Source organism: Hemitrygon akajei, chromosome 24 (assembly GCF_048418815.1).
Source record: "Hemitrygon akajei chromosome 24, sHemAka1.3, whole genome shotgun sequence".
In the NCBI taxonomy this organism is placed as follows: Eukaryota; Metazoa; Chordata; class Chondrichthyes; order Myliobatiformes; family Dasyatidae; genus Hemitrygon; species Hemitrygon akajei.
The window spans coordinates 11,035,468-11,060,352 of record NC_133147.1 but is presented as its reverse complement, the minus strand read 5'-3'; the positions used below and the strand labels follow the sequence as shown (position 1 = coordinate 11,060,352).

The window sequence follows — 24,885 nt, the reverse complement described above, 5'->3', positions numbered from 1 at the left end:
CACGAGAATAATCCCAGGAAATGAAAGGCCTAACGTATAAGGAGCACTTTCCAGCTCCGGGTCTGTACTCGCTGGAGTTAAGGAGAATGGGCAAGATCTCACTGAAACCTGCTGACTATTTCAAGGCCTAGATGGAGTGGACATGGAGAAGATGCTTCCAACAGCAGCAGAGTCCAGAGCAGAGGGCACAGCCTCAGAACAGAAGGACAATAATTCAGAACAGAGGTGAAGATGAATTTCTTTTGCCAGAGGATGGTGAATTTGTGAAATTCGTTCCCACGGATGGCTATGGATGCCAAGTCATCAGGTATATTTAAAGCGGAGATTAATAGTTTGATTATTAAGGGTGTCAAAGTTCACAGGGCTAAGGCAGGAGAATGGGGTTGAGAGGAAATCAGCCATGATGGAATGGTGGAGCAGATTTGATGGGCCAAATAGCCTAATTCAGCTCCTATTTGTTATAGTCTTAATAACCCTAATTCTGATTCAATTCTAACAGGTAAACTTGGACAAAAATGTTTCCCATAAAAGGCACAGGAGGTGTTACATACAGCTGTCCATGAAATGGGAGGAATTGGCTAAACCAATTAAATTAGTAATCAAACGGCCAACTAAACTAATATCTTCTGCCTACACAATGTCCATATCCCTCCATTTTCCTCACTTTCACATGCCTATATAAACATCTCTTAAAAGCCTCTAATATTCCTGCCTCTATCACCACCCCAGACAATTACCACTCTGTTTAAAAAACTTGCCCCTCACATCTCCTTTGAAGTTACCCCCTTTCACCTTAAATGCATGCCTTCTAGACATTTCAACCCTGGGAAAAATACTCTATTCTATCTATGCCTCTCATAATCTTAAATACATCCAGAGAAACCAACCAAAGTTTGTCCAGCCTCTTGTGACAGCACGTGCCCTCTAAACCAGGCAGCATCCTGGTAAACCCCTTCTGCACCCTCTCCAAAGCCTCGACATCCTTCCTATAGTGGGGCGACCAGAACTGTGTGCAATACTCCAAATGCAGCCTAAGGCTGCAACGTAACTTCCCAACTTACAAACTCAATGCTTGACTAGTAAAAGCAAGCATGCCATATGCCTTCTTGACCACCTTATCAATCTCTGTAAAGGAGCTCCAGGTCTCCCTGTTCCTCAACCCCGTTAAACGTTTTGCCCTTAACAGTGTACTGTCCCTTTACATTTGACCTACCAAGGTGCAACACTTCACATTTGGCCGAGTTAAACTCCATCTGTCATTTCTCCGCCCATATCTGTAACTGATCTATATCCTGGTGTATTCTTTGCTGATCATTCCGATGCCATGTAGCTTGCTCACAATGTTCAACGTGCTGAATAAACAGAGATTGCTACACAGTGACTAGGCAAGCCCGAACACCCCACCACAATTTTAAAGGAAATGCTTCAGGAAATGATGGTGGGACTTCCGGTAAGGTGGCGATCGTTTAGTCGTTTCAAACTTTTGCTCCGTTACATTTCTAACCTTCGCACTATGTGTCTCCCTTTTTAAACCTTAGTTCGTTATTCTATCTGTTTTTTCTTATCTGCCTGTGAATACGTCTATCTTACAATGGCTACAAAAGATTCTAAATCCGGGAAAAAAAAAACTCCCACGTCTTTGTCTGCCGAGATTCTCTCTATCCTGGAACAGAATCGACAAGACATTTTAACTGATATCAGGACTGAATTTAGAGCCTCTATCAGTCAGCTGGAGTCAAAATTGGATCAGATTAACGCCAGAGTGGATGATCAAGCCGAACATTTATCTCGCATCGACCTAACCTCTGAAGATTTAAAATGCCGCGTTCAGCATTTGGAAACTCTCTGTTCCAACTTAACGGAGCAAAACAGCAAACTTATTTCCAAAATGGCGGATCTCGAAAATCGGAGCAGGCGCTGCAAGCTGCGAATTCTCGGTTTGGGGTTCCCCCGTTGAATTTTTCTCTTCTTTTCTCTGTGAGATTTTCGGGAAAGAATTTCTCCCGACTCCACCTGAGCTAGAAAGAGCTCACATAATTTATGTCCCTCGAGCTGTTTTGGGTTCTAGAGCACGACCAGTTATCCTGTGTTTCCATCGTTATCAGGTGAAAAACCGTTTGATTATGGAGGCACGCCGAAGAGGCAAGCTGACTTTCTGAAATAATACCATTCGTATCATGGAAGACTATGCTCCCCAGGTTCTGAAGATGCGTGCTGAGTTCAAAGGCGTTATGAAAGAGCTCTTTAATCGTGGATTCAAACCTTCCCTTCGCAATCCTGCCGATCTTCGAATTACGCTTACTACTGGAGAATATAAGTGGTTTAAGTCAGTTAGAGAGGCTGAGATGTTTATTGGAAATCTTCCAGCCATCTTGACTTCTTTGGACCCGGTTTGACTTTCTAAAATGGCTGATGAGTATTTTTTGAATTAAAGTCTTTTTTGCGAACTCAGACTCTATTTGAATAATTTAGTCCTTAACTACTGAGAACCTAAGGGTTTTAGTTGGTCTCTCCTTGGACGGTGTGATTTTCTTAAATAGGTGATTTAAATTAATGTTTTCCTGTGGACTTAGATTTCATTTGTGTAATTTAGTTTACTTTTGAATAACTTTAACTATAGAGAACTACAACTGGTCTTAATTTATTTGGGAGGCTTAGAGTTTTTTATTGAAGGTCTCCCTGTCAATTTACTGTATAAGACCTGCCTTTTTTTTTAAACGGCTGATATGTACTCTCTTTAAATATAGAATTTCCCCCTTTTACCCTTTTTTTTCCAGTTTTTTCATGGTTTCTTGCGGGTAGATTAGTTCTTGATTACTATTTTGTATTAAGTTTTATATTCTTTCTGATGAAGTTGTTCCTATTTGTAGTGCATAAATTAGTTAGTATCTGCTATATTATTTACACGGAGCTTATGTTAATGTTACGGAACTGGAAGTTGGTTTTTGGGGTGTCCTATTTTCTGTAGAGCTAGCTGCTTTTTTGGGTAGCCATTTAATTTTGGGTTGTGAGGGTGGGGTGGATTCTCCAGTACCAACACTATCTATTGTTTTTTTTGTTTTTCTTTGTTATCCAGGACATGTCTATGTCCTGATTCTATTGATTTATGTTTATATTTTTGCTTCCAAACTGTTATTGCAATGTTTGATCTTATATATGCCTACTGCCTTTTACGTCTTAACAATTGATAATGGTTAGTCCATTGAAATTTGTGAGCTGGAATGTAAAGGGATTGAATGATCCTGTTAAAAGAAGAAAGGTCTTCTCCCATATTAAGCAACTTAAAGCTGACATTGCTTTCCTCCAAGAAACTCATATTCATAGTTTCAATAATTCTCGGCTTATGTCAAAGTGGGTGGGTCAACATTTTCATTCATCCTTCCCGGCCAAAGCTAGGGGGGGGTTTCCATTCTTATCAACTCAAATGTTCCTTTTGAACTCCATAGTAAGGTATCTGACACAGATGGCTGTTTTATTATTGTTTCCGGCAAATTATATAATACTAAGGTAGTACTAGCTAACCTATATGCTCCCAATTCTGACCATGTTAATTTTTTTGAACGCTTTTTTTCCTCATTACCAGATCTGAACCTTTATTCTCTTATATTGGGTGGCGACTTTAACTGCTGGTTAGACCCAACTTTGGATCGATCGTCCCCTGTTACTAGATTACCTACTAAATTTGCTTTAGCTATTCTCTCTTTTCTTTCTAACTATGGTATCTCTGATATATGGCATTTCCTTCATCCTACTGAGAGAGATTATTCCTTTTTTTCACATGTTCATCATACCTTTACTAGAATTGACTATTTCTTAATTGATAATCAACTTATTTCATTTGTTCATTCTTGTGACTATCAGAGTATACTGATCCCTGATCATGCCCCAGTCACTTTGTCTCTAAATTTTCCTGGTCTCCCTCAAAGGAATAAACATTGGCGCTTTAACCCGACTTTATTATCGGATGATGATTTTGTAAAATTTATTAAGGACCAGAAAACTTTTTTCCTAAACACTAATACGTTATCTGAAATTTCATCCCAGATTGTCTGGGATGCTATGAAAGCATATTTGGGGGGTCAAATAATTTTATATACAGCGAATCTTAATAGAAAGTCCCGTTCAGAGCGAGTAGACCTGATTAATCAGATTAAAGAATTAGATCAATTATATGCTCAGACTAAAAACCCCGAATTATATAAGAAGCATGTAGAACTCCAAACTAAATTTGACCTTCTCTCTACTCAACCAGTTGAACGTCAACTTCTTGAAAGTAAGAGTTGCTTTTATATTCATGGTGACAAATCTGGCAAGTTTCTATTTAATCAGTTGAGACATTCTAAAGCTAAACAACATATTACAAAGATCCAGAAGGAGAATGGGGATATTACATCAAATCACTCAGAAATTAATGACTTATTTAAGAATTTTTATTCTCGGCTTTATTCCTCCGAATCCTTGAATGAGAATATTTCTGTTGACCTTTTTTTAAATAGCTTGAATATCCCTTCGATTTCATCTGATTCTAAAGCAAAACTTAATGAGCCTATATCATTAGAAGAAGTATCTTTTGCAATCTCTGCACTGTCGTCAGGCAAATCTCCTGGTCCTGATGGGTTCCCCATAGAATTTTATAAATCATTCTCTTCACTTCTTTCACCTCAGTTACTCTCAGTACTATCTGATTCGTTTAATTTTGGTAAATTGCCACCCTCATTTAATGAGGCATGTATTATTCTTTTATTTAAAAAGGGCAAAGATCCAACAGAGTGCTCCTCTTACAGGCCGATTTCTTTGCTTAATGTTGATGTTAAAATTTTGGCCAACGTTTTGGCTCATAGATTAGAAACTGTTATACCCTCTACTATTTCTGATGATCAAACTGGTTTTTATTAAAAATCGTCTTCCCTTTTTTAACATACCGCGTTTATTTAATATTTTATACTCACCTTCAACTGGGACTTCTGAATGTGTTATCTCTCTCGATGCGGAGAAAGCGTTTGATCGTATAGAGTGGAACTACCTCTGCAGTTTTAGAAAAATTTGACCTCAGTCAAAGTTTTATCTCTTGGATCAAATTACTATATCTATGTCCTACTGCCTTTGTTTTGACTAATTCTCAGCAATCCCAGTTGTTTAACCTTAAATGTGGCACCTGTCAAGGATGCCCCTTAAGTCCCTTTCTTTTTGATTTGGCTGTAGAGCCTCTGGCGATTGCATTTTGAAGTTGTCCTGAATTGACGGGGATCTGGAGGGGGGGTGTTGAGCATAAAGTTTCTCTTTATGCTGATGATCTATTACTTTTTCTTTCAAATCCGTCCACATCCTTACCTCCAATGTTTTCACTTCTTGATCAATTTAGCCAGTTCTCTGGCTATAAACTTAATTTACATAAGAGTGAACTTTCTCCAATTAATAAAGAAGCACAAGTATTAGTATTTCATGACCTCCCCTTTAAAGTAGTTGATAATCAATTTACCTATCTTGGTATTACAGTTACAAGGAATTTTAAGGATCTTTTTCGTGAAAATTTTGCCAATCTTTTGTACTCTACAAAACAGAGTTTGTCACTATGGTCACCTTTATCTATGTCCTTGGTAGGTCGTGTTAATGTTATTAAAATGTATGTTCTCCCTACATTTTTATACTTATTTCAATCTATTCCAATTTTTATTTCTAAAACCTTTTTTGATTCCTTAGACTCTATTATTTTGTCTTATCTGTGCAAGGGTAAGCGTTCCAGAATTAACAAAACTTACCTTCAAAAATCTAAAAAAGAGGGCGGCATGGCCTTACCTAATTTTCGTCTATACTACTGGGCAGCTAACATTCGTTGTCTTATCTTCTGGTCTTTTTTCCATAGCCAGTCTGATCGCCCTAAATGGGTAGCAAAGGAGCTGAATTCCACTAAGGATCTATGTATCTCTGCACTTCTTTGATCTGCACTCCCAGTAGTTTGCCTAGACTAATTGTTAATCCTCTTGTTAGACATACTCTGCGAATATGGGCCCAGTTTAGGAAATTTTATAGTTTCTATGGTTTTTCCCTTTCTAGTCCTATTTTACATAATCATCTTTTTCTACCTTCTATGCATGATTCAACATTTTATGATTGGTATAGAAAGGGCATTAGGTATTCTGAAGATCTTTTCATTGATAATCGCTTTGCATCTTTTCAACAGCTCTCTGCTAAGTTTAATCTACCTAATGCCCATTTCTTTAGATATCTCCAAATTAGACACTTCATTAATCCTTTATTACCCAACTTCCCTGAGATGCCTGAGAAAAATGCTATGGACTTGTTTCTTTCTATTAATCCATTGTGTAAAGGTTTAATATCTTTTATTCATGATAAACTAGTATCCTTATGGCACGCCCCTTTGGATAAAATCAGAATGGCTTGGGAGCATGACTTAAATATCCCTTTATCTGATGAGGTTTGGGACTCGATTCTCAAGTCGGTTAACTCAACTTCTCTTTGTGCTCGCCACAGTCTTTTGCAGTTTAAGATTGTTCATAGGGCTCATATGTCCAAATCTAAATTATCTCGATTTTATCCTAATATTAGTCCTCTTTGTGATAAATGCAAAAGAGGCGAGGCTTCTCTCATTCAGATGTACTGGACCTGTCCTAGTCTAGAGAAATTTTGGAGGGATGTTTTCTTAACTTTATCCTGTACTCTGAATCGCCACTTAGAACCTAACCCTTTAATTGCTCTTTTTGGTTTCTTGGCTGAGACAGATATACGTTTGAGTTTGACTAAACATCGAATATTATCTTTTGCTTCTCTCCTGGCTAGACGTCTGATTCTTCTTAGACGGAGAGATGTTGCCCCACCCACGCACGCTCAATGGCTTAACGATATTATGTCCTGTTTAGATCTTGAAAAAATTCATTACTCAATTCTTAATTTGGACATAAAGTTTCATAAGGTCTGGGGACCTTTTATTGAGTATTTTCATAACTTTCCTTTTTGACTAAGTCTCTTTTTCAGTCCCTTGCTTTCAGCTTTTTTTTTGGTAGTAGGCATTATTATCTTCTGTTTTTAATTGTATTTACAGTTTTGGGGGTTTGAATGTTCTGATTTATATTTTCTACATTTTGCTCTGGTTGGTCTGGAGACTTTTTTCTTGCGGGGGTGGGGGTGGACACTAACTTTACATGACTTCAATTTGGGTGCTTTTTCAATTATTATATTCTGTATTATATTACCATTGTATGTTTATCTTGCACTGTACTAATTTCCTATTTCGTTCTTGGGTTTTTTTTTTGTAGTGCTGTAGAAAATGCATTAAAAAATCAATTAAAAAAAAGGAAATGATGGTGATAGGAGTGACTGGGGAAACATTTGAACACGATGTCAGTGACAGGTTCTTGATAGTAAAGTTGTCAAAGGTTACGAGGAGAAGGCAGTAGAATGGGCTTGAGGGCCAAATACAGAGCTCGGAAATATCCAAGAAAGAATGCCTACCTTGTGAAATATCCTGCCTGGTGCCATTTCTGCTCCACTTAAAGTCTTCAGCAAGAACATCGGCCATGAAGATGCATTCAGTCGAAATCCTAGAGAGCCAATATATATATAAAAAAAATGTTACAGGACCATAGCTTCCTCTGTAGAGTACCTCAGTCACAAAGCAACTTTATAAAACTCCAGTTGGGCCACATCTGGAGTATTGCATGCAGTGGATACTATAGAGAGAGTGCAGAGGAGATTTACAAGGATTTTGCCTGGATTGGAGAGCTTGTCTTACGAGAATAGGTTGAGTGAATTTGGCCTTTTCTCTTCGGAGCAACAGAGGATGAGAGGTGACCTGATAGAGGTGTATAAGGTAATGAGAGGCATTGATTCTGTGGATAGTCAGAGGCTTTTTTCTCAGGGCTGAAATGGCTAACACGAGGGGGCACAGTTTTAAGGTGCTTGGAAATAGGAACGGAGGGGATGTCAGGGGTAAGTTTTTCTCACAGAGAGTGGTGGGTGCGTGGAATGCACTGCCCGCGACAGTGGGTAGAGGTGGATACATTTGGGTCCTTTAAGAGACTCTTAGATAGGTACACAGAGCTTAGGAAAATAGAGGGCTACGCGGTAGAGAAATTCTAGGCAGTTTCTAGAGTAGGTCAACATTGTGGGCTGAAGGGCCTGTAATGTGCTGTAGATTTCTATGTTCTGGTCGCCCCATTATAGGAGCGATGCTGAGGCTTTGGAGAGGGTGCAGAAGACATTTACCGGGACGCTGCCTGGTCTAGAGGGCATTTGCTATCACGAGAGGCCGGATAAACTTGGATTGTTTTCTCTGGAGCAGTGGAGGCTGAGGGGAGATCTGAGAGAGGTTATAAGATTATGAGAGGTGTAGGCAGAGTAGGTAGTGAGTACCTGTTTCCCAGGGTAGAAGTGTCTCATAGCAGAGGGCATGCATTGAAGGAGAGAGGGGTAGGTTCAAAGGGGATGTGAGGGGTAAGTATTTTAACTCAGAGTGTCGTGGATGCCTGGAATGTGCTGCCTGGTTCGGTGTAGAGTCAAATACACTAGAGGCTTTTAAGAGATGTTTAGATAGGCACACGGATGTGAGGAGAATGGAGGGATATGGACATGCTACAGGTAGGAGCTAGGTAGTTTTGGGGGGGGGGGGGGTTTCATTTGCTTTTTAGCTGGTTTGGCACAACAGTGTGGGCTGAATGGCCTGTTCCTGTGCTGTAAGCTTCTCTGTTCTAAGGCTGCATTCAAGATAGGGTGAGGGAAGCTCTAATTTACAATGGGAGTGGCATTGCAAGCAACCCAAATAAATATATCATCGAACTACGTGTACAATTCGGAGATTCATGCCCTAACAGGCAGCCACGAAACAAAGAAACTCATTAAATAAAACACCCCAAAGTGCAGAGAGGAAAAAGGCAAACAATAGACGCAAGCGGTTAGCATTCTGAATTGCGGCCCACAGAGAGAGAGTCCGCCCCAGGCCCTGAGTTCAGCACTGAGTAGAGCATCGAGCTAAAGTGATTCGTCTCCGGTCCCGACACCCCGAACTTTTCAATCTGGCCTGGTGCCTAAACCATTGTCCAGACATTGGGTTCAGTCACTTCAGTGCGGACTGGGACCAGCGCTGAAATCAACTGAACCTCATGTCTTCCCCATGCCTGGCGACAGGGCCACTCACTACCTCGCCTCAGTTCTGCCACATCGCATTGCCTCCAAGTCCAAAGGGACGTTACAGATTATTCCTTGCGATGATCATTTGCCAGAAAAAAAAGAGTGATTAACGAAGTATTTAGCCGTTTTCCTTGTTCCATTGGCCACCAGCCAGAAATCGCTGAGATTCACCTGCGCCATCTTAAACCCAAATCTCTGGAGGCAAAATCTGCTTCCCACTGCAACAAAACCACCTCATCTTTGCTGTGGCCACGTACCTGGAAACTAATTGTGTTTTCCTTTTCCAGGCACTTCATTGGCAACTGCATTCGCGACTTTATGGGCAGAGCAATATGCTAGCCAAGCTGTCCAAGATTGATAGCTTCTTCAGTCACAAAGTGGACATTTTCTACACAGAATCAGAATCAGTTTGTTACCACTGACGCTGTGAAAAATTAAGCAACACACACAAAATCAAGCAGGAAGGAAATCGACAAGCCAGGGGAATAAACAGTTGATGTTTTGGGCCAAGACGATTCCTAATGAAAGGTCTCCACCCGAAACATCGTCTGATTAATCCTTTCCATAGATGCAGCCTGACTTGCTGAGTTCCTCCAGCATTTTGCGTGTGATGTACAAGTTTCCAGTGTCTGCAGAACCTCCTGTGTTGTGAAAAAAAAAATTGTTTTGCAGCACCAGTACAGTGCAGGACAAAAACATTGTTCTAAGTTACAAAAATAAGTAAGTAATCAAATAGATGAATAACTAATGTCATGCTCATAGACCTTGCAATATTCTGACAGTGGAGGGGACAAAGCTGTTCTTAAAATGTCGAAGGTAGTTTTTCAGTCTCCTGACCCTCTTCATTGATGGTAATAACAAGAAGAGGTCATGTCCTGGATGATAACGGCCCTCAGCGATGGGTGCCCCTTGACGATGTCCACAAAGCTGGTGATCAGGTTTAATATCACTGCCATATATCGTGAAATATGTTGTTTTTTGTGGTGACAGTACCTCGCAGGAGAACAGCATAAATCATCAGCAATACCCACTATCCAGGGCATGCTCTCTTATTGCTCTTGCCATCAGGAAGACAGCACAAGAGCCTCAGAACTTGCACAACCAGGTTCAGGAATAGCTATCACCCCTCAACCATCAGGCTCTTGAACCAAAGGGGATAACTTCACTTGCCCCATCATTGAAATGTTCCCACAACCAAAGGACTCACTCTCAAGGACTCTTCATTTCAGGTGCTTGATATTTATTGCTTATTCATTATTGTTTCTTCTTTTTGCATTTGCACAGTTTGTTGTCTTCTGCACTCTGGTTGATCTTTCATTGATCCTGTTAGTTACTATTCTATAGATTTGTTGTGAATGCCCACTGGAAAATGAATCTCAGGGAGATACATGGAGACATGTATGTACTTTGATAATAAAAATTACTTTGGACTTTGCAATATTTCATTTAAAAAACTATAAATGACAATAAGAAATATATATTTAAAAAGTGGTGCAAACAGAGAGCCTAAAATAGTAGTGAGATAGTGTTCATGGGTTCACTGTCCATTCAGAAATTGGACTGCAGAGGGAATGAAGCTGTTCCTGATTCATTGAGTGTGTGTCTTTAGCCTCCTGTATGTCCTCCCTGATGGTAGTAACGGGAAGAGAATTCTTCAGGCTCTTGTACCTCCTACTTGATGGTAGTAATGAGAAGAGGGGTCTTCAGGCTCCTGTCCCTCCTCCCTGATGGTAGTAATGAGAAGAGGGGTCTTCAGGCTCCTGTACCTCCTCCCTGATGGTAGTAATGAGAAGAGGGGTCTTCAGGCTCCTGTATCTCCTCCCTCATGGTAATAAAGAGAAGAGGGGTCTTCAGGCTCCTGTCCCTCCTCCCTGATGGTAGTAACGAGGAGGGGTCTTCATGCTCCTGTACCTCCTCCCTGATGGTGGTAATGAGAAGAGGGGTCTTCAGGCTCCTGTCCCTCCTCCCTGATGGTAGTAATGAGAAGAGGGGTCTTCAGGCTCCTGTACCTCCTCCCTGATGGTAGTAATGAGAAGGGGGTCTTCAGGCTCCTGTACCTCCTCCCTGATGGTAGTAATGAGAAGAGGGGTCTTCAGGCTCCTGTACCTCCTCCCTGATGGTAGTAATGAGAAGGGGGTCTTCAGGCTCCTGTCCCTCCTCCCTGATGGTAGTAATGAGAAGAGGGGTCTTCAGGCTCCTGAACCACCTCTCTGATGGTAGTAATGAGAAGAGGGGTCTTCAGGCTCCTGTACCTCCTCCCTGATGGTAGTAATGAGAAGAGGGGTCTTCAGGCTCTTGTACCTCCTCCCTGATGGTAGTAACGAGGAGGGTTCTTCATGCTCCTGTACCTGATGGTAGTAATGAGAAGAGGGCCTGCCCTGGGTGATGGGTGTTGTGCTGGAGATGGAGCCGTCTGAGTCTACAATCCTCTGCAGCCTCTTGCAATCCAGTGCGTTGGAGCCTCCCCAGTAGGCCGTAACATAAACAAGACAGCATGCTCTCCAATTTAAAGGAGAAGGAGGAAGTGCTGAGGTTCTAGGATCTCGCCAAGTAAAGTGTCAAGGCAGATTGAAACGTAGAGGCGAGCAAGAGTTCAGTGCAGTCTACCAGGCTCTCGCCCACTGCTCCCGAGGGAAGGCCACCGCATTCAAATGGTCGCTTTTTCCCTCAGCGCTGTTGCAGGATGGTAGCGAAGTTCTGCGACTACGATTTATAAATTGAACTCTAGTTCAAATGGTCTCTTTTCAGTACTACGTTTTTATATTCTGTGCTTTCGCCCGCTCCTTCTTGCTGTCTGTGCAACTTGTTTTTTGTGTGAGGGGTGGAGTTTGATGTTCTTGGTGTCTCTGCGCGATTTGTTTTTAATTGTACATGGGGGGGGGGGGGGTGGCTGATGTTTTTTTTTGAACAGCCTCCATGGTTTTCTCTGTTTCCTGGCTATCTGGAAAAGACAAATCTCAGAGGTGGATACTGCATCCATACTTTGATAAATTATTGTGACTTGAACCTTGAACCTTGAATTCCAAGCTTAACGCCTTGGCAGGGTACTGGTGATGGGGACATTAAAATCAGGATTGACCAGAGGCAGATCTGGAGGAAGCCAATTGAAAATGCTGCTAAGCAGGATGAAACATTCAAGGATCAATTTAACGTCGCTCTGCAGTGCCGAGCTAACAAACACTGAGCTCCCATTTCCTAACCAGGAAAATCCTCAGTAAGTAAAGCCAAATAAACTTTATGACGACGGTAGCCAAAACTGAGAAACTCCCAAAGAATGCAGACAAGTCCAGAAAAGATGTGACAGATTACAGCAGCTGCAAGTCCAGCAAAGTCAATTTTAAACTGTCTATAACCACAGCTTCCTCCAAGAGGGCCACAACCTGGTTGTAGGGTTTGGAGGCTTGTGTGCCTCAATGACCTGGAGAGCTATGCTGGCTGGAGTCAGGGCTTTATGCCTTGGCTCTTGGTAGGGTCACCCATGCCAAAGGGTGAGGCCAGACTAACAGTGATCCAGTGATCCTCCAGGTTCGGGGGCTCAGCTCAGGGCTAACAGCCCTGACTGGTAAAAACAACATTGTCATGGAAACAGCAATGAAGAATCCTTCTACGACTGAGTGCGATGGTATTCCTGAGTTTCCACCTGGGACTTGCGTGGCTGACGGTAGTGAAAACCGAGAGGAAGCAGTCAACACCACTCGAGGAGGAGGACCTTTATTACTAGAATGTAACAGGCAAGCAAGTAACCAGAGCTTAAACTACAAAACACGATGCCAGAAACTCAAGATTACTAAGTTATACAAAATACTTCCAGGTTCTGATACCATTGCCAGAAATCTGTTGGGCTGTTTGGAGTTGTAACTCCATATTTATCATCCACATTTCCTGAAGGGAATTAGCCCAGAGATCTATGGGCAGTGAGCATCACATTCAGAAGCAATTATTATTATTGATTGCCTGTTACGCCGCTGGCCCCTAGGGCAGCAATGTCTGTCCTTGGCCACAAAGAAGGAAATTTCATTCAAGTTTCTGTAACAATTTTGCTTTTGACGAGTCAAGGATGTTATCCCTGAGCTGAAACCCTGAACCTGGAGGACCGGTGGGCCACTCTTAGTCTGGCCTCTACCCTTTGACCTGTGGCATGCGTGACCCTACCAAGAGTCAAAGCGTAAAGCCCTGACTCCAGCCACATAGCTCTCTGGGACACTGAGGCGCGCAAGCCCCCAAACATTAAGACAAGGCTGTGGTCCTTTTGGAGGTCAAGAACAATTATTACCTTTCAACCAACAGGTTCTTGAACTAGAGGGGATAACTTCACTCACCCCAACACTGGAACTGTTCCCACAAGCTATGAACTCATTTTCAAGACTTCATTTCACGTTCTCAATATTTATTGCTTATTGTTGCTCCTCCTTTGCGCCTTCTGACGCATCAGGTGGCAACCTCGCCGTTTCTTTAGCAATTGTCTGTTTTTTCCGAGGCCGAGTGGCTCGCTCGATGCTTAACCCAGCACGGATGCAAGGGGCTGGCCAGATTTGAACTCGGACCACTCGTTTTAGAGTCTGGTGCGGATGCCACTACACCACTGGCCAGCTACTTATTGCTTGCTTGCTTATCTATTTATCTATCTATTTATTTATTGATTGTATTTGTACAGTTGTCTTTTGCACACTAGTTGGTTGTCTGTATTCTTCCGTGTGTTTTTCATTGATTCCATCGTGCTTCTTTGTGCCTCCTGTGAATGCCCAGAAGTCAACGGATCTCAGTGTTGTAAATGGTGGCACATGTGCACTTTGATAATAAATTTACTTTGAACTCTGCAGGAAAAGGCTTGATTTCTGCGGTGCCTTTCCCAACCACGAGATGTCCCAAAGGGCTTTACAGTCAACGAGCTACTGCCTGAATTCACAATCGGAATCACGTTTAGCGTCACTGGCATGCGTCGGGAAATCTGTTAACTTTGTGGCACTAGTATAATGCAATACATAATAATAGAGGAAAAAACTAGTGAATTACAGTAAATATAATAATATTATATAGTTAAATTAAATAAGTCGTGCAAAAACAAAAATTAAAAAGTAGTGAGGTGGTGTTCATGGGCTCAACGTCATTCAGAAATCGGATGGCAGAGGGGAAGAAGCTGTTCCTGAATCATTGAGTGTGTGCATTCAGGCCCCTGCACCTCCTTCCTGGCGGGTAACAATGAGAAGAGGACGTGTCCTGGGTGATGGGGGTCCTTAATGACGGACGCTGCCTTTTTGAGACATCTTTCCTTGAAGATGTCCTGGATACTTCGGAGGCTAGTGCCCACGATGGAGCTGAGTTTACATCTCTCTGCAGCTTACTTCGATCCTGTGCAGTAGCACCTCTGCACCACCCCCCACCAGACCAGACGGTGATGCAGCCAGTTAGAATGCTCCCCACTATACATCTGTAGAAATTTGCGAGTGATTTAGGTGTCAGACCAAATTTCTTCAAACTCCTTATGAAATATAGCTGCAGTCTTGCCTTCTTTGTAGCTGCATCAATATGTTGGGCCCAGGATGGATCCTCAGAGATAGTGACAGCCAGGAAACTTGAAATCGCTCACTCTTTCCACTTCTGATCCCTCGTTGAGGACTGGTGCGTGTTCCCTCATCTCACCCTTTCTGAAGTCCACAATCAGCTCTTTGGTCTTACTGACATTGAGTGCAAGGTTGTTGCTGCGACTCCGCTCAACAAGCTGATCTCTGTACGCCCTCTCGTCCCCGTCTGACATTCTGTCAACAATGGTTGTATTAACAATCACATTTCTGGCAGCAAAACAGCCAATCTGTATACATCAAGCTCCGGTAAATCGCAAGGTAATGCGGTGCAGTTAATCCCATTAACAATGGCGGCATGGTAGTGTAGCAGTTAGAGCAATCACTTTGCACACCAATTGGGGCTTGATTCTCGCTGCTGTGTATGCTCTCCCATGACTGCGCAGCTTTCTACTGCGTGCTCCATTTCCCTCCCACATTCCAACCACACACGGGTAGGAGTTAGGGAGCTGTGGGCATGGCGACACTTGCAAGCTGCCTCTCGCACAATCCTCGCTCATTTGATCTGACGCAAATGACACGTTTCACGGCACGCTTCAACGCACAGGCGACAAATAAAGCTGATCTTTAATCTTTAACACTTTGCAACAATGCTACTTGAGAAATAATTATCGGTCAGACGTGACTTCCCTGCTCTTCCTTCAGCAAATGCTATTGAGCCTTTTCACCCAGGACAGGCCCTCCCCTCATTACCACCATCAGGGAGAAGGTACAGGAGCCTGAAGGCCCCTCTTCTCATTACTACCATCAGGGAGGAGGTACAGGAGCCTGAAGGCCCCTCTTCTCATTACTACCATCAGGGAGGAGGTACAGGAGCCTGAAGGCCCCTCTTCTCATTACTACCATCAGGGAGGAGGTACAGGAGCCCGAAGTCACACACTCAATGATTCAGGAACAGCAACTTCCCCTCCGCCATCCAATTTCTGAACCCATGAACACGACATCACTAATTTTTTTATTTCTATTTTTGCACTACTTATTTGCTTTAACTGCAGTTCAGTTTTTTCTCTATTATTACATATTGCAATGTACTGTCGCTGCCAAGGCAACAATTTTCACAACATATGCCAGTGATACTAAACCTGATTCTGATTCTCCCGAGAGAAGAGTGTAAATTGTGCAAATTGCTTTATTGCTGATGTGGACTGAGGTATTGTGATAAACTTGATTTTGTATTTCTTCCATACAAATCATTTCATTACCAGCAGGTCATCGAGGTAGAACAAGGGCAAACAGTAACAGAATGCAGAATAAAGTGTTGCAGTTACTGAGAAAGTCAAGTTTATCGCCATTTAACTATTTGTACACCATCAAACGAGATGTTTCTCCAGACTAGCACAGCAGTACACATAACACATGATAACTTATGAAAGGATGAAATCTACAAATGGATTACACACAAATAAACAAACTGAAGTGCATAAATTAAATATTGTAAGGTACAGAACAGAGGAAACACTCACTGGAATTTAGAAGATTGAGAGGGGGATCTTATTGAAACGTATAAAATTCTAAAGGGATTGGACAGGCTAGATGCAGGAAGATTGTTTCCGATGCTGGGGAAGTCCAGAACGAGGGGTCACAGTTTAAGGATAAAGGGGAAGCCTTTTAGGACCGAGATGAGGAAAAACTTCTTCACACAGAGAGTGGTGAATCTGTGGAATTCTCTGCCACAGGAAACAGTTGAGGCCGGTTCATTGGCTATAATTAAGAGAAAGTTAGATATGGCCCTTGTGGCTAAAGGGATCAGGGGGTATGGAGAGAAAGCAGGTTCAGGGTTCTGAGTTGGATGATCAGCCATGATCATACTGAACGGCGGTGCAGGCTCGAAGGGCCGAATGGCCTACTCCTGCACCTATTTTCTATGTTTCTATGTAATCAGTGACACTTTGAATGTGATGGGGCAGGGAGTTCAGAAGCCTCAAGGCCTAAGGGAACAAACTGTTCCCGTCCTAACGGTTCTTGTTTTATGCATTAGAGTTTTCTGCCTGATGGTAGAAAGTCAAAGAGGATGCTGGACGGATGAATACTAAAGGCCCAGCACATGCAGCACGCCAGGCGGATCATCAAGTCAAGCCAAGTCGCTTTTATTGTCATCTCAACCATAACTGCTGGTCCAGTACACAGTAAAAATGAAACAACGTTCCTCCAGGACCACGGTGCTACACGAAACAACACAAAACTACACTAGATTACATGATAGGGAGATCCTCCCAGCAGTGCAGAGCAGACAAGAAGATGCGAAGGCACAACAAGTTAGGTTGTGAGGTCAAGACTCCATTATATCATACTAGGGAACCGCTCAATAATCTTTTCGCAGTGGGACGGAAGCTGCCCTGGAGCCTGAGGATATGTGTTCCCCAGGTTGGGAAGCCCTGCTCTAAGAGAATTGTCTCACCTCACCTCAGGGGTTCCAAATCTTTATTATGCCATGAACCCCTGCCATTAACTGAGGGGTCCTTACATCCTGGGCTATACCCCCTTTGCTGAATCCATTCAGCTTGATGCTGAGGGAAATTTCTTGAGCTGTGCTCCACACGGTTTGTCAATGCAAGGCTGAACCAATGTTCCAGTTAGTGGCCAAAGCCAATGTTTGGAGCAAGATAGTTCATTCATGACACAAAAATACAACTGCAGATGCTGTGGATCAAAGAATACGTACACGACGCTGGAAGAAGTCAACGTTGTGCACGTATTCGTTAGTTCATTCATGAGCCTGCTTTCACAGGTACCTCGCTTCAGGATCAAACACTACCACATACAATGCGTGAAAGTGCTGCTGGCTCCAAAGACATTTCATATATTCTTAGTGGATCACTGTTAAATAAATCAAAGGTCAAAGTACATTTATTTTCAAAGTGTGTATATACAACCTTGAGATTTGTCTCCTCAGAGGCAGCCATAAAACAAAGAAACCCAGTAGAAACCATTAAAAAAAGACCATCAAACACACAATGTGAGAAAGAAAAAACAATCGCGCAAACAATAAAAGTAAACAAATAGCACTCAGAACTGAAGTTCACAAAAGTGAGTCCACAGCCACAAAGCCAGCAGCCTATTAGATGCTGGCCACACCCTCGGTTAGCTCAATAGTTAATTATAGTAGAGATATTATTTAACAACCAAGTCACTGTCTATCTGTGACTCCATTTTCAGGGAACCATACATCTCTACTCTGAGGTCCCATTGTTCCACACCACTCTTAGATAGGCACATGGATGAAAAAAAAAGATGAGGGCTATGTGGGAGGGAAGGGTTAGGTTAATCATGAAGTGGGTTAAAAGGTTGGCACTATATTGCAGGCCAAAGGGTCAGTACCGTGGTGCAATATCCTATGTTCTATGAAATACTTAGTCCCAGTTTCTAAAATGCAGCATTTCAAAGTTCAAGGAACATTTATTATCAAATTACAAACAGAACTGGGCAACAGTCGTAGGCACCCTAGCCTAAGGCGCCCAAGACTTTTGCACAGAACTGTGGAAATTTTAAGTATTGCATTGTACTGCTGCCACACAACAAAACACATTTTATGACAGATGTGAGTGATAATAAATCCAATTCTGATATGGGTCTCTATTGTGGACTGAGAGTGGGAAGGGAGCAGGGAGAGGGGAATCATGGTTGGGAAAAGGGGAAGGGAGTGGGAAGCACCAGAGAGACATTCTGTAATGATCAATAAACCGATTGTTTAGAATCAAATGACCTATACAGATAGATAGATAGCATGTTTTGCACAGTACCATATTTGGCACCATATACAAGCCTAAGGTTCATTTTCTTGTGTGCATTCGCAGTGAATACAAAAAACAAAATGGAATCAGTAAAACCGCATAACAGGATGGAAAACCACCAATGTACAAGATAAAATGAGAAATACAGAAAGAAAGAGAAGAAAAATGATAATAAGAAAATAAGGAATAAATATTGAGAACATGAGATGAAGAGTCCTTGAAAGTGAGGCCATTGGTTGTGGGAACAGTTCAGTGATGGGGCCAGTGAAGCTATCCCCTCTGGTTCAAGAGCCTGATGGTTGAAGGGTTGAACTGTTCTTGAACCTGGTGGTGTGGGTCCTGCGGCTCCTGTATCTCCCGCAGCAGTGAGAAGATGGTGAGGGTCCTTGATGATGGATGCTGCTTTCCTCCAACAGCACACCGTGTTGATGTGGGGAGGGCTTTACCGGTGATGGACTGGTACAAGGGCATTGACGTTTCCATACCAGGCTGTGATGTGGCCAGTCAATATACTCTCCACCACACACCTACAGAAGCTTGGCAAAGTTTCAGATGACATGCCGAATCTTCGCAAACTTCTAAGAAAGTACAGGCGATGTCGTACTTTCTTTGTAATGACACTTATGTGCTGGGCCCAGGACAGGTCCTGTGAAATGATAACACTGAGGAATTTAAACTTGCTGACCCACTCCACCTCTGATTCCTCAAATGACGACTGTCTCACGGACCTCTGGTCTCCTTGGTCTCGCTGATATTGAGCGTGAGGTTATCGTTGTGGTACTGCTCACGAACAGAGCAAGCACAAAAAGAGAAATAATGTATGAGATCATGAAAAGGCAACGTAACTTCATTAGACGTGTGATTAAGAAAGAGGAGTTAGAATGCACGGTGATTATGGGAAAGATTGAAGGAAAGAAAGCAAGAGGAAGGCAAAGACAAATGATGATGGAGACAGCAGCCAAATAACTAGAAATAAATTGATCCACTTGACCCGAAACAGGAGTGTATGGGTCATGACGGTTAAAGCCCAAACTGGGCACAGCACCTGACGACGATGACTACTCAGCCAAGTTTTCAATCTCCCTCCTATATTCATCACCATAAACGCAGCATCCATCATTAAGGACCCCCATCACCCAGGACATGCCCTCTTCTCATTACCACCATCAGGCAAGCAGCACAGGAGAGAGAGAGGGAGAGAGGGAGAGAGGGAGAGAGGGAGAGGGAGAGAGGGAGAGAGGGAGAGAGGGAGAGAGGGAGAGAGGGAGAGAGGGAGAGAGGGAGAGAGGGAGAGAGAGAGAGAGAGAGAGAGAGAGAGAGAGAGAGAGAGAGAGAGAGAGAGAGAGAGAGAGAGAGAGAGAGACACACACACACACACACACACACACACACACACACACACACACAGACACACGTACGTTTTAGGAACAGCTTCAACCCATCCACCATCGATTTCTGAATGAATCTAGTAACATGACCTCACTAATTTTGTGCTATTTACTTAATTTTTGTGTACGTTTCTTACTGTAATTTATAGCATTTTTTATGTATTACACTGCTGTCATTAAACAACAGATTTCATGATATATGTCAGTGGTATTAGACCTGACGTTTTATGGAAGTTGTCATGTATAAATGTTGGCCAATTGTGTTCATGAAGTTCCTGCAGACAACAGATAAAATCCAAATAACTTCTCTCCGGTAATATTGGTTGAAGGGTGGACACTGCTAGGGACTTGCAGGAGGACTCTCCTCCGGCAGGGCAGAATTACACAGAATACACATCAGACAGGCAGCCCATTCAGTTTAACTGGTGTGTGCGGGCAACTGTCCTCCCATTCTCTATCCCTCGACTCACTCAGCTTGCCTTTCGCTTCCTTTCCCTCTCATACCCTCATCTAGGATACCTTAGAAAGCAGCTAATCTTTTTCCCTCAAGCACTTCCTAGAGTAATTACTGAAATCTTTCTTAAAAGGATAAATGATGATCCTTCCCAGTTCTTTGTCCGTAAGTCCATGGTGAACTGCTGCATTGGAATTCCCTCAGCACACAAAATGCTGCAGGAACTCAGCAGGCCAGGCAGCGTCTATGGAAAAGAATACCGTTGATGCTTTGGGCCGAGACCCTTCAGCAGGACTGGAGAAAAAAGGCCGAGGAGTAGACTTAAAAGGTGGAGGGGGGTGAGAGAGAGAAACACAAGGTGACAGGTGAAACCAGGAGGAGGAGGGGTGAAGTAAAGAACTAGGAAGTTGATTGGTGAAAGAGATACAGGGCTGGAGAAAGGGGAATCTTATAGGAGAGGACAGAAGGCCATGGAAGAGAGAAAAGCTGGGGGAGGAGCACCAGGGGAAGGCGATGGGGAGTCAAGGAGATAAGGTGAGAGACAGAAAAGGGGATGGGAAATGGTGAAGGAGGTGAGGGGGCCATGAGTGGAAATTCGAGAAATCATTGTTCATGCCATCAGGTGGGAGGCTACCTGGACAGAATTCTCTGCGGTGGTCAAGTCAGAATCAAAATGAGATTTATTATCACTCACCTTAGATGATGTGGAACTCGTTTTGCAGCAACAGTATAGCACCAGACAGTAAACTACTGGGAGACGCACAAATAATGGAGTGGAGTGGAGATACGTCTCTACTAAAGGAGGTGTAAGGAACTCCTTCCCTCCGCTAGCCTGCAGGTCACCCTTGGGCAAGGTGTAGCACCTGCTTAGTATCCCCCGCTCAACTCCCCAGTCAGGGTAACATGAAGCCGTGGGAGCAGGTAATGGATGTTCACGTGACATAACATAAGTCCTGGTTATGCGACCAATGACACCAGGCAATCTCTGAAGAGTACTGACAGAGGTAGATAGGGTCATAAAGAAAGCTTTCACTACATCAGCCTTCATAAATCAAAGCACTGAGTACAGGAGATGGAATGTTATGTTGAAGTTGTACAAGTCGTTGGTGAGGCCTAATTTGGAGTACTGTGTGCAGTTTTGGTCACCTACCTAAAGGAAAGATGTAAATAAGGTTGAAAGAGCACAGAGAAAATTTACAAAGATGTTGCCGGGTCTGAGATTGAATAGGGTCGGACTTGATTCCTTGTAACGTAGAAGATTGAGAGAAGACTTGATTGAGGTATACAAAATTATGAGGGGTATAGATAGGGTAAATGCAAGCAGGTTTTTTCCACTGAGGTTGGGTGGGACTATGACCAGAAGTCATGCGTTAAGGGTGAAAGGTGGGAAGTTGAAGGGAAACGTCTTCACTCGGAGGGTCATGGGAGTGTGGAATGAGCTGTTAGTGCAAGTGGTTCATGTGAGTTTAAGAGAAGTTTGGCTAGGGACATGGATGGTGGGGTATGGAGGGATATGATCCTGGTGCAGGTCAATGGGAGAAGGCTTTTTAAATGGACTTGATGGACCGAAGGGCCTCTTTCTGCTCTGTACTTTTCTATGACTCTATTGAGAATTGCTGGGGTCACCCGTCTTGTAAAGACACTGCCCAGACGATGGCAATGGCAAACCAGTCCTGTAGAAAAATTCCCCAAGAACAAACACGGTCATGGACAGACCATGATCACTCACGTCATAGAACACAGCACATGACGAACAAAAGATTTGCTTTATAAATTATAGTAATTTTATGTCTTTGCAGTGTACTTCTGCAACAAAACAACAAATTGCATGTCACATAAGGCAATAATAATAAACCTGACTCTGATGCAACATTGCTAATGAATACAGTATCTGCTTTCATTATTATCCCAATGGTAATTGTGGGTTCTCACTACAATGCGCAGCATGCTTTGAAAGTTCCTCCTTATCTGTAAAACGCTTTGGGACATTCCCAGTCCACAAAAGGTGTTAATATTTAAGTGCCATGCCAAATTAGAAAGGTTGGTTACAGGCCTCATACCGTACCGAAAAGACTGAAACCAATGCTCGCACACCGATTTCAGTGCTGCGCCAAGTCAGAAAGGTCAGCTACAGGCCAAACTGAGGCAGTGGGGCCCAGGCCCCAGAGCGTACCGATGTGAATTAACCCGATGTTTGGACAACGATTTCTGCACCGGGCCAAATTGAGGCAACAGGGCCCAGGCCTCAAAGCATACCAATACGACTGAACCCGATGCGTGGACAATGATTTTGGCACTGGGCCAAACTGAGGTGGTGGGCTCCTGGTCTCAGAGCACATCAAAGCGACTGAACCCAAGGTTTGTATGCTGATTTAAGGGCCGGGACAAGTTGAAAAGGTCGGGTACAGACCCCAGAGCGTATCGAAGCAACTGAACCCGACACTTAGACAACAATTTAGGTGCCGGGCCAGATCAAAAAGGTTGGGGTATCGGGGCCTGGAATGAGGGACGGGCCAGCTCTGCTTGCTGTTCTGTGATGGTTACTCGACTCTGCACTGAACTAAGGGCCCGTGGACAGACTCTCTTTGCAGGACTTCAGCTTGGAATGCTATTTGCTTGTGTTTATTCCTTGCATGATTTCTTTTTTCCCCTCTGCACATTGGGTGCTTGATGGTCTTTTTTAAAAAATGGTTTCTTGGCTTTGCGGCTGCCTGTTAGGAGACGAATCTCAAGGTTGTATAATGTATACATACTTCAATAATAAATACAGTTCAAAAACCAGCCTTCAGCCAGTTTCTAAGGTGCAGTTTTCATGAAGTTAAGAGTGCAATTTATTTTGAAAAATATGGAACTTGTCAACCACAGGTGAAAAGCCTCTCCTGAACAGATGGAAGGCACTATAGGGGAGCAGAGCTGGTAAAAATAGGCCTGGGTTCTCTCAGCGGGTGCAGGAAATCTTCAGGGGTCACGCTGCAGGGTTGAGAAAGCCCAGGAGAAGAGCCATCTCTGTGCGTTTGCCTCTACGCCGAGCGGAAGCATCTGTCACTGCTCTGTCAGCTCAGAGATGTATCTTTCAGTTACTGCATCCACACAGGAGCAGAGGGGAGCTCACGGGCCCCGTCCCTGTTATTTTTGTCGGTACTTTACCAGTCCCTCTGGGACTAGTTGACAGAGGCAACAAGGAAATCCTCTGATCTAAGCTATTTGTGATTCCAGTCCCCTCAAAATACTTGGGTCTTCAGTTCACTAATCTTTTAAGTATCTTGGGGTATTTTAGGATGTGAAAGGCACTGTAACCTCAGTTTCAAACAAGAGAATCTGTAGGCGCTGGAAATCCAGAGCAACACACACAAAATGCTGGAGGAACTCAGCAGGCCAGGCAGCATCGATGGAAAAAAGAGCAGTCGACGTTTTGGACCAAAACCCTTCTGTCCCAGGGTGGGTGGGATCCTTCAAGATGTTACTGGCCTTTTTCTTGGGACCTTTCTGCACATACGTCCTTTATGTTTTGTAGGCAGGTGCCAGGTAATTTATAGTGTATTTTATTTACTAATTTATTTGTTGAGATACGGCACAGAATAGATCCTTCCGGGCCTTCGATCTGCGCAGCCCAGCAACCCCAGATTTAACCCGAGCCTAATCACAGGACAATTTACAATGGCCAGTTAACATACCAACTGGCACATCTTTCTGGGCTGTGGGAGGAAACCCACACAGCCAAGGGGCGAACATAGAAACTCCTTACAGAGAGCGGCAGGAGATGCATTGCACTGTACGGCCGGCACAAAACAACAAACTTCATGATTCGGTGGTGATAAACTTGATCGATTGTGTTTCTGATGGAGGGCTATGGTACAGGTGTATGTCGATGGGAGTAGGCTGAATAATAGTTCAGCACGGACTAGATGGGCCAAAGAGCCTGTATCTACTCCGAGTGCTCTATGACTTTAACTGCAATCCCTTGATGCCGTAACCGGTATAACTCGAAATCTGCATGCTGAAAATGGAGTTAAAGTCAAGTCGTACATTCTGAGGCTGATATCAAAGGGAATAACTGTAAAATAAACTCGGGACTGGTGGAAATACTCACAGCTGAGGCAGTACTACTTTCAGAAGAAGCAGAGCGACGGCTTCTCGAAGAGCCTTGTGTTGTGCTTTTGTTACCTTGATGTTTGCATAGTTGTACAGAAACGAGCCCTTCGGCCCATCTAGCCCCTGTCGAACCACTTAAACTGCCTACCCCCATTAACCTGCACTGGAACCACAGCCCTCCACACCCCTAACATCCATGTACCTATCCAAACTTCTCTTAAATGTTGAAATCAAGCTCGCATGCACCACTTGCACCGGCAGCTCATTCCAGCCGCTGAGTGAAAAAGTTTCCCCTCGTGTTCCCTTAAACTTTTCACCTTTCACCCTTAACCCATGACCTCTAGTTATGGTCCCACCCAAAAAGCCTGCTTGCATTTACTCTGTCTATACCTCTCATAATTTTGTATGCCTCTATCAAATCTCCTTTCGAACTTCTAAGTTTCATTTGTCTCATCGGTGAAAACAAACCAAATGGGTCTGCTTTTTCTGATGAGCCA

General features: G+C 43.3%; 1 protein-coding gene across 9 annotated transcripts in view; it reads right to left on the bottom strand.

The window, feature by feature from the left end:
* The window catches only part of LOC140715866 (polycomb protein SCMH1-like), a 204,417-nt gene that overhangs the window by 80,712 nt on the left and 98,820 nt on the right, over positions 1 to 24,885 (bottom strand). For all 9 annotated transcript variants that reach the window (XM_073028348.1, XM_073028347.1, XM_073028349.1 and 6 more), the window contains one exon: positions 7,471 to 7,559. In XM_073028348.1, coding sequence (XP_072884449.1) covers positions 7,471 to 7,559 — 89 coding nt within the window. The remainder of the gene's footprint in view (positions 1 to 7,470; positions 7,560 to 24,885) is intronic.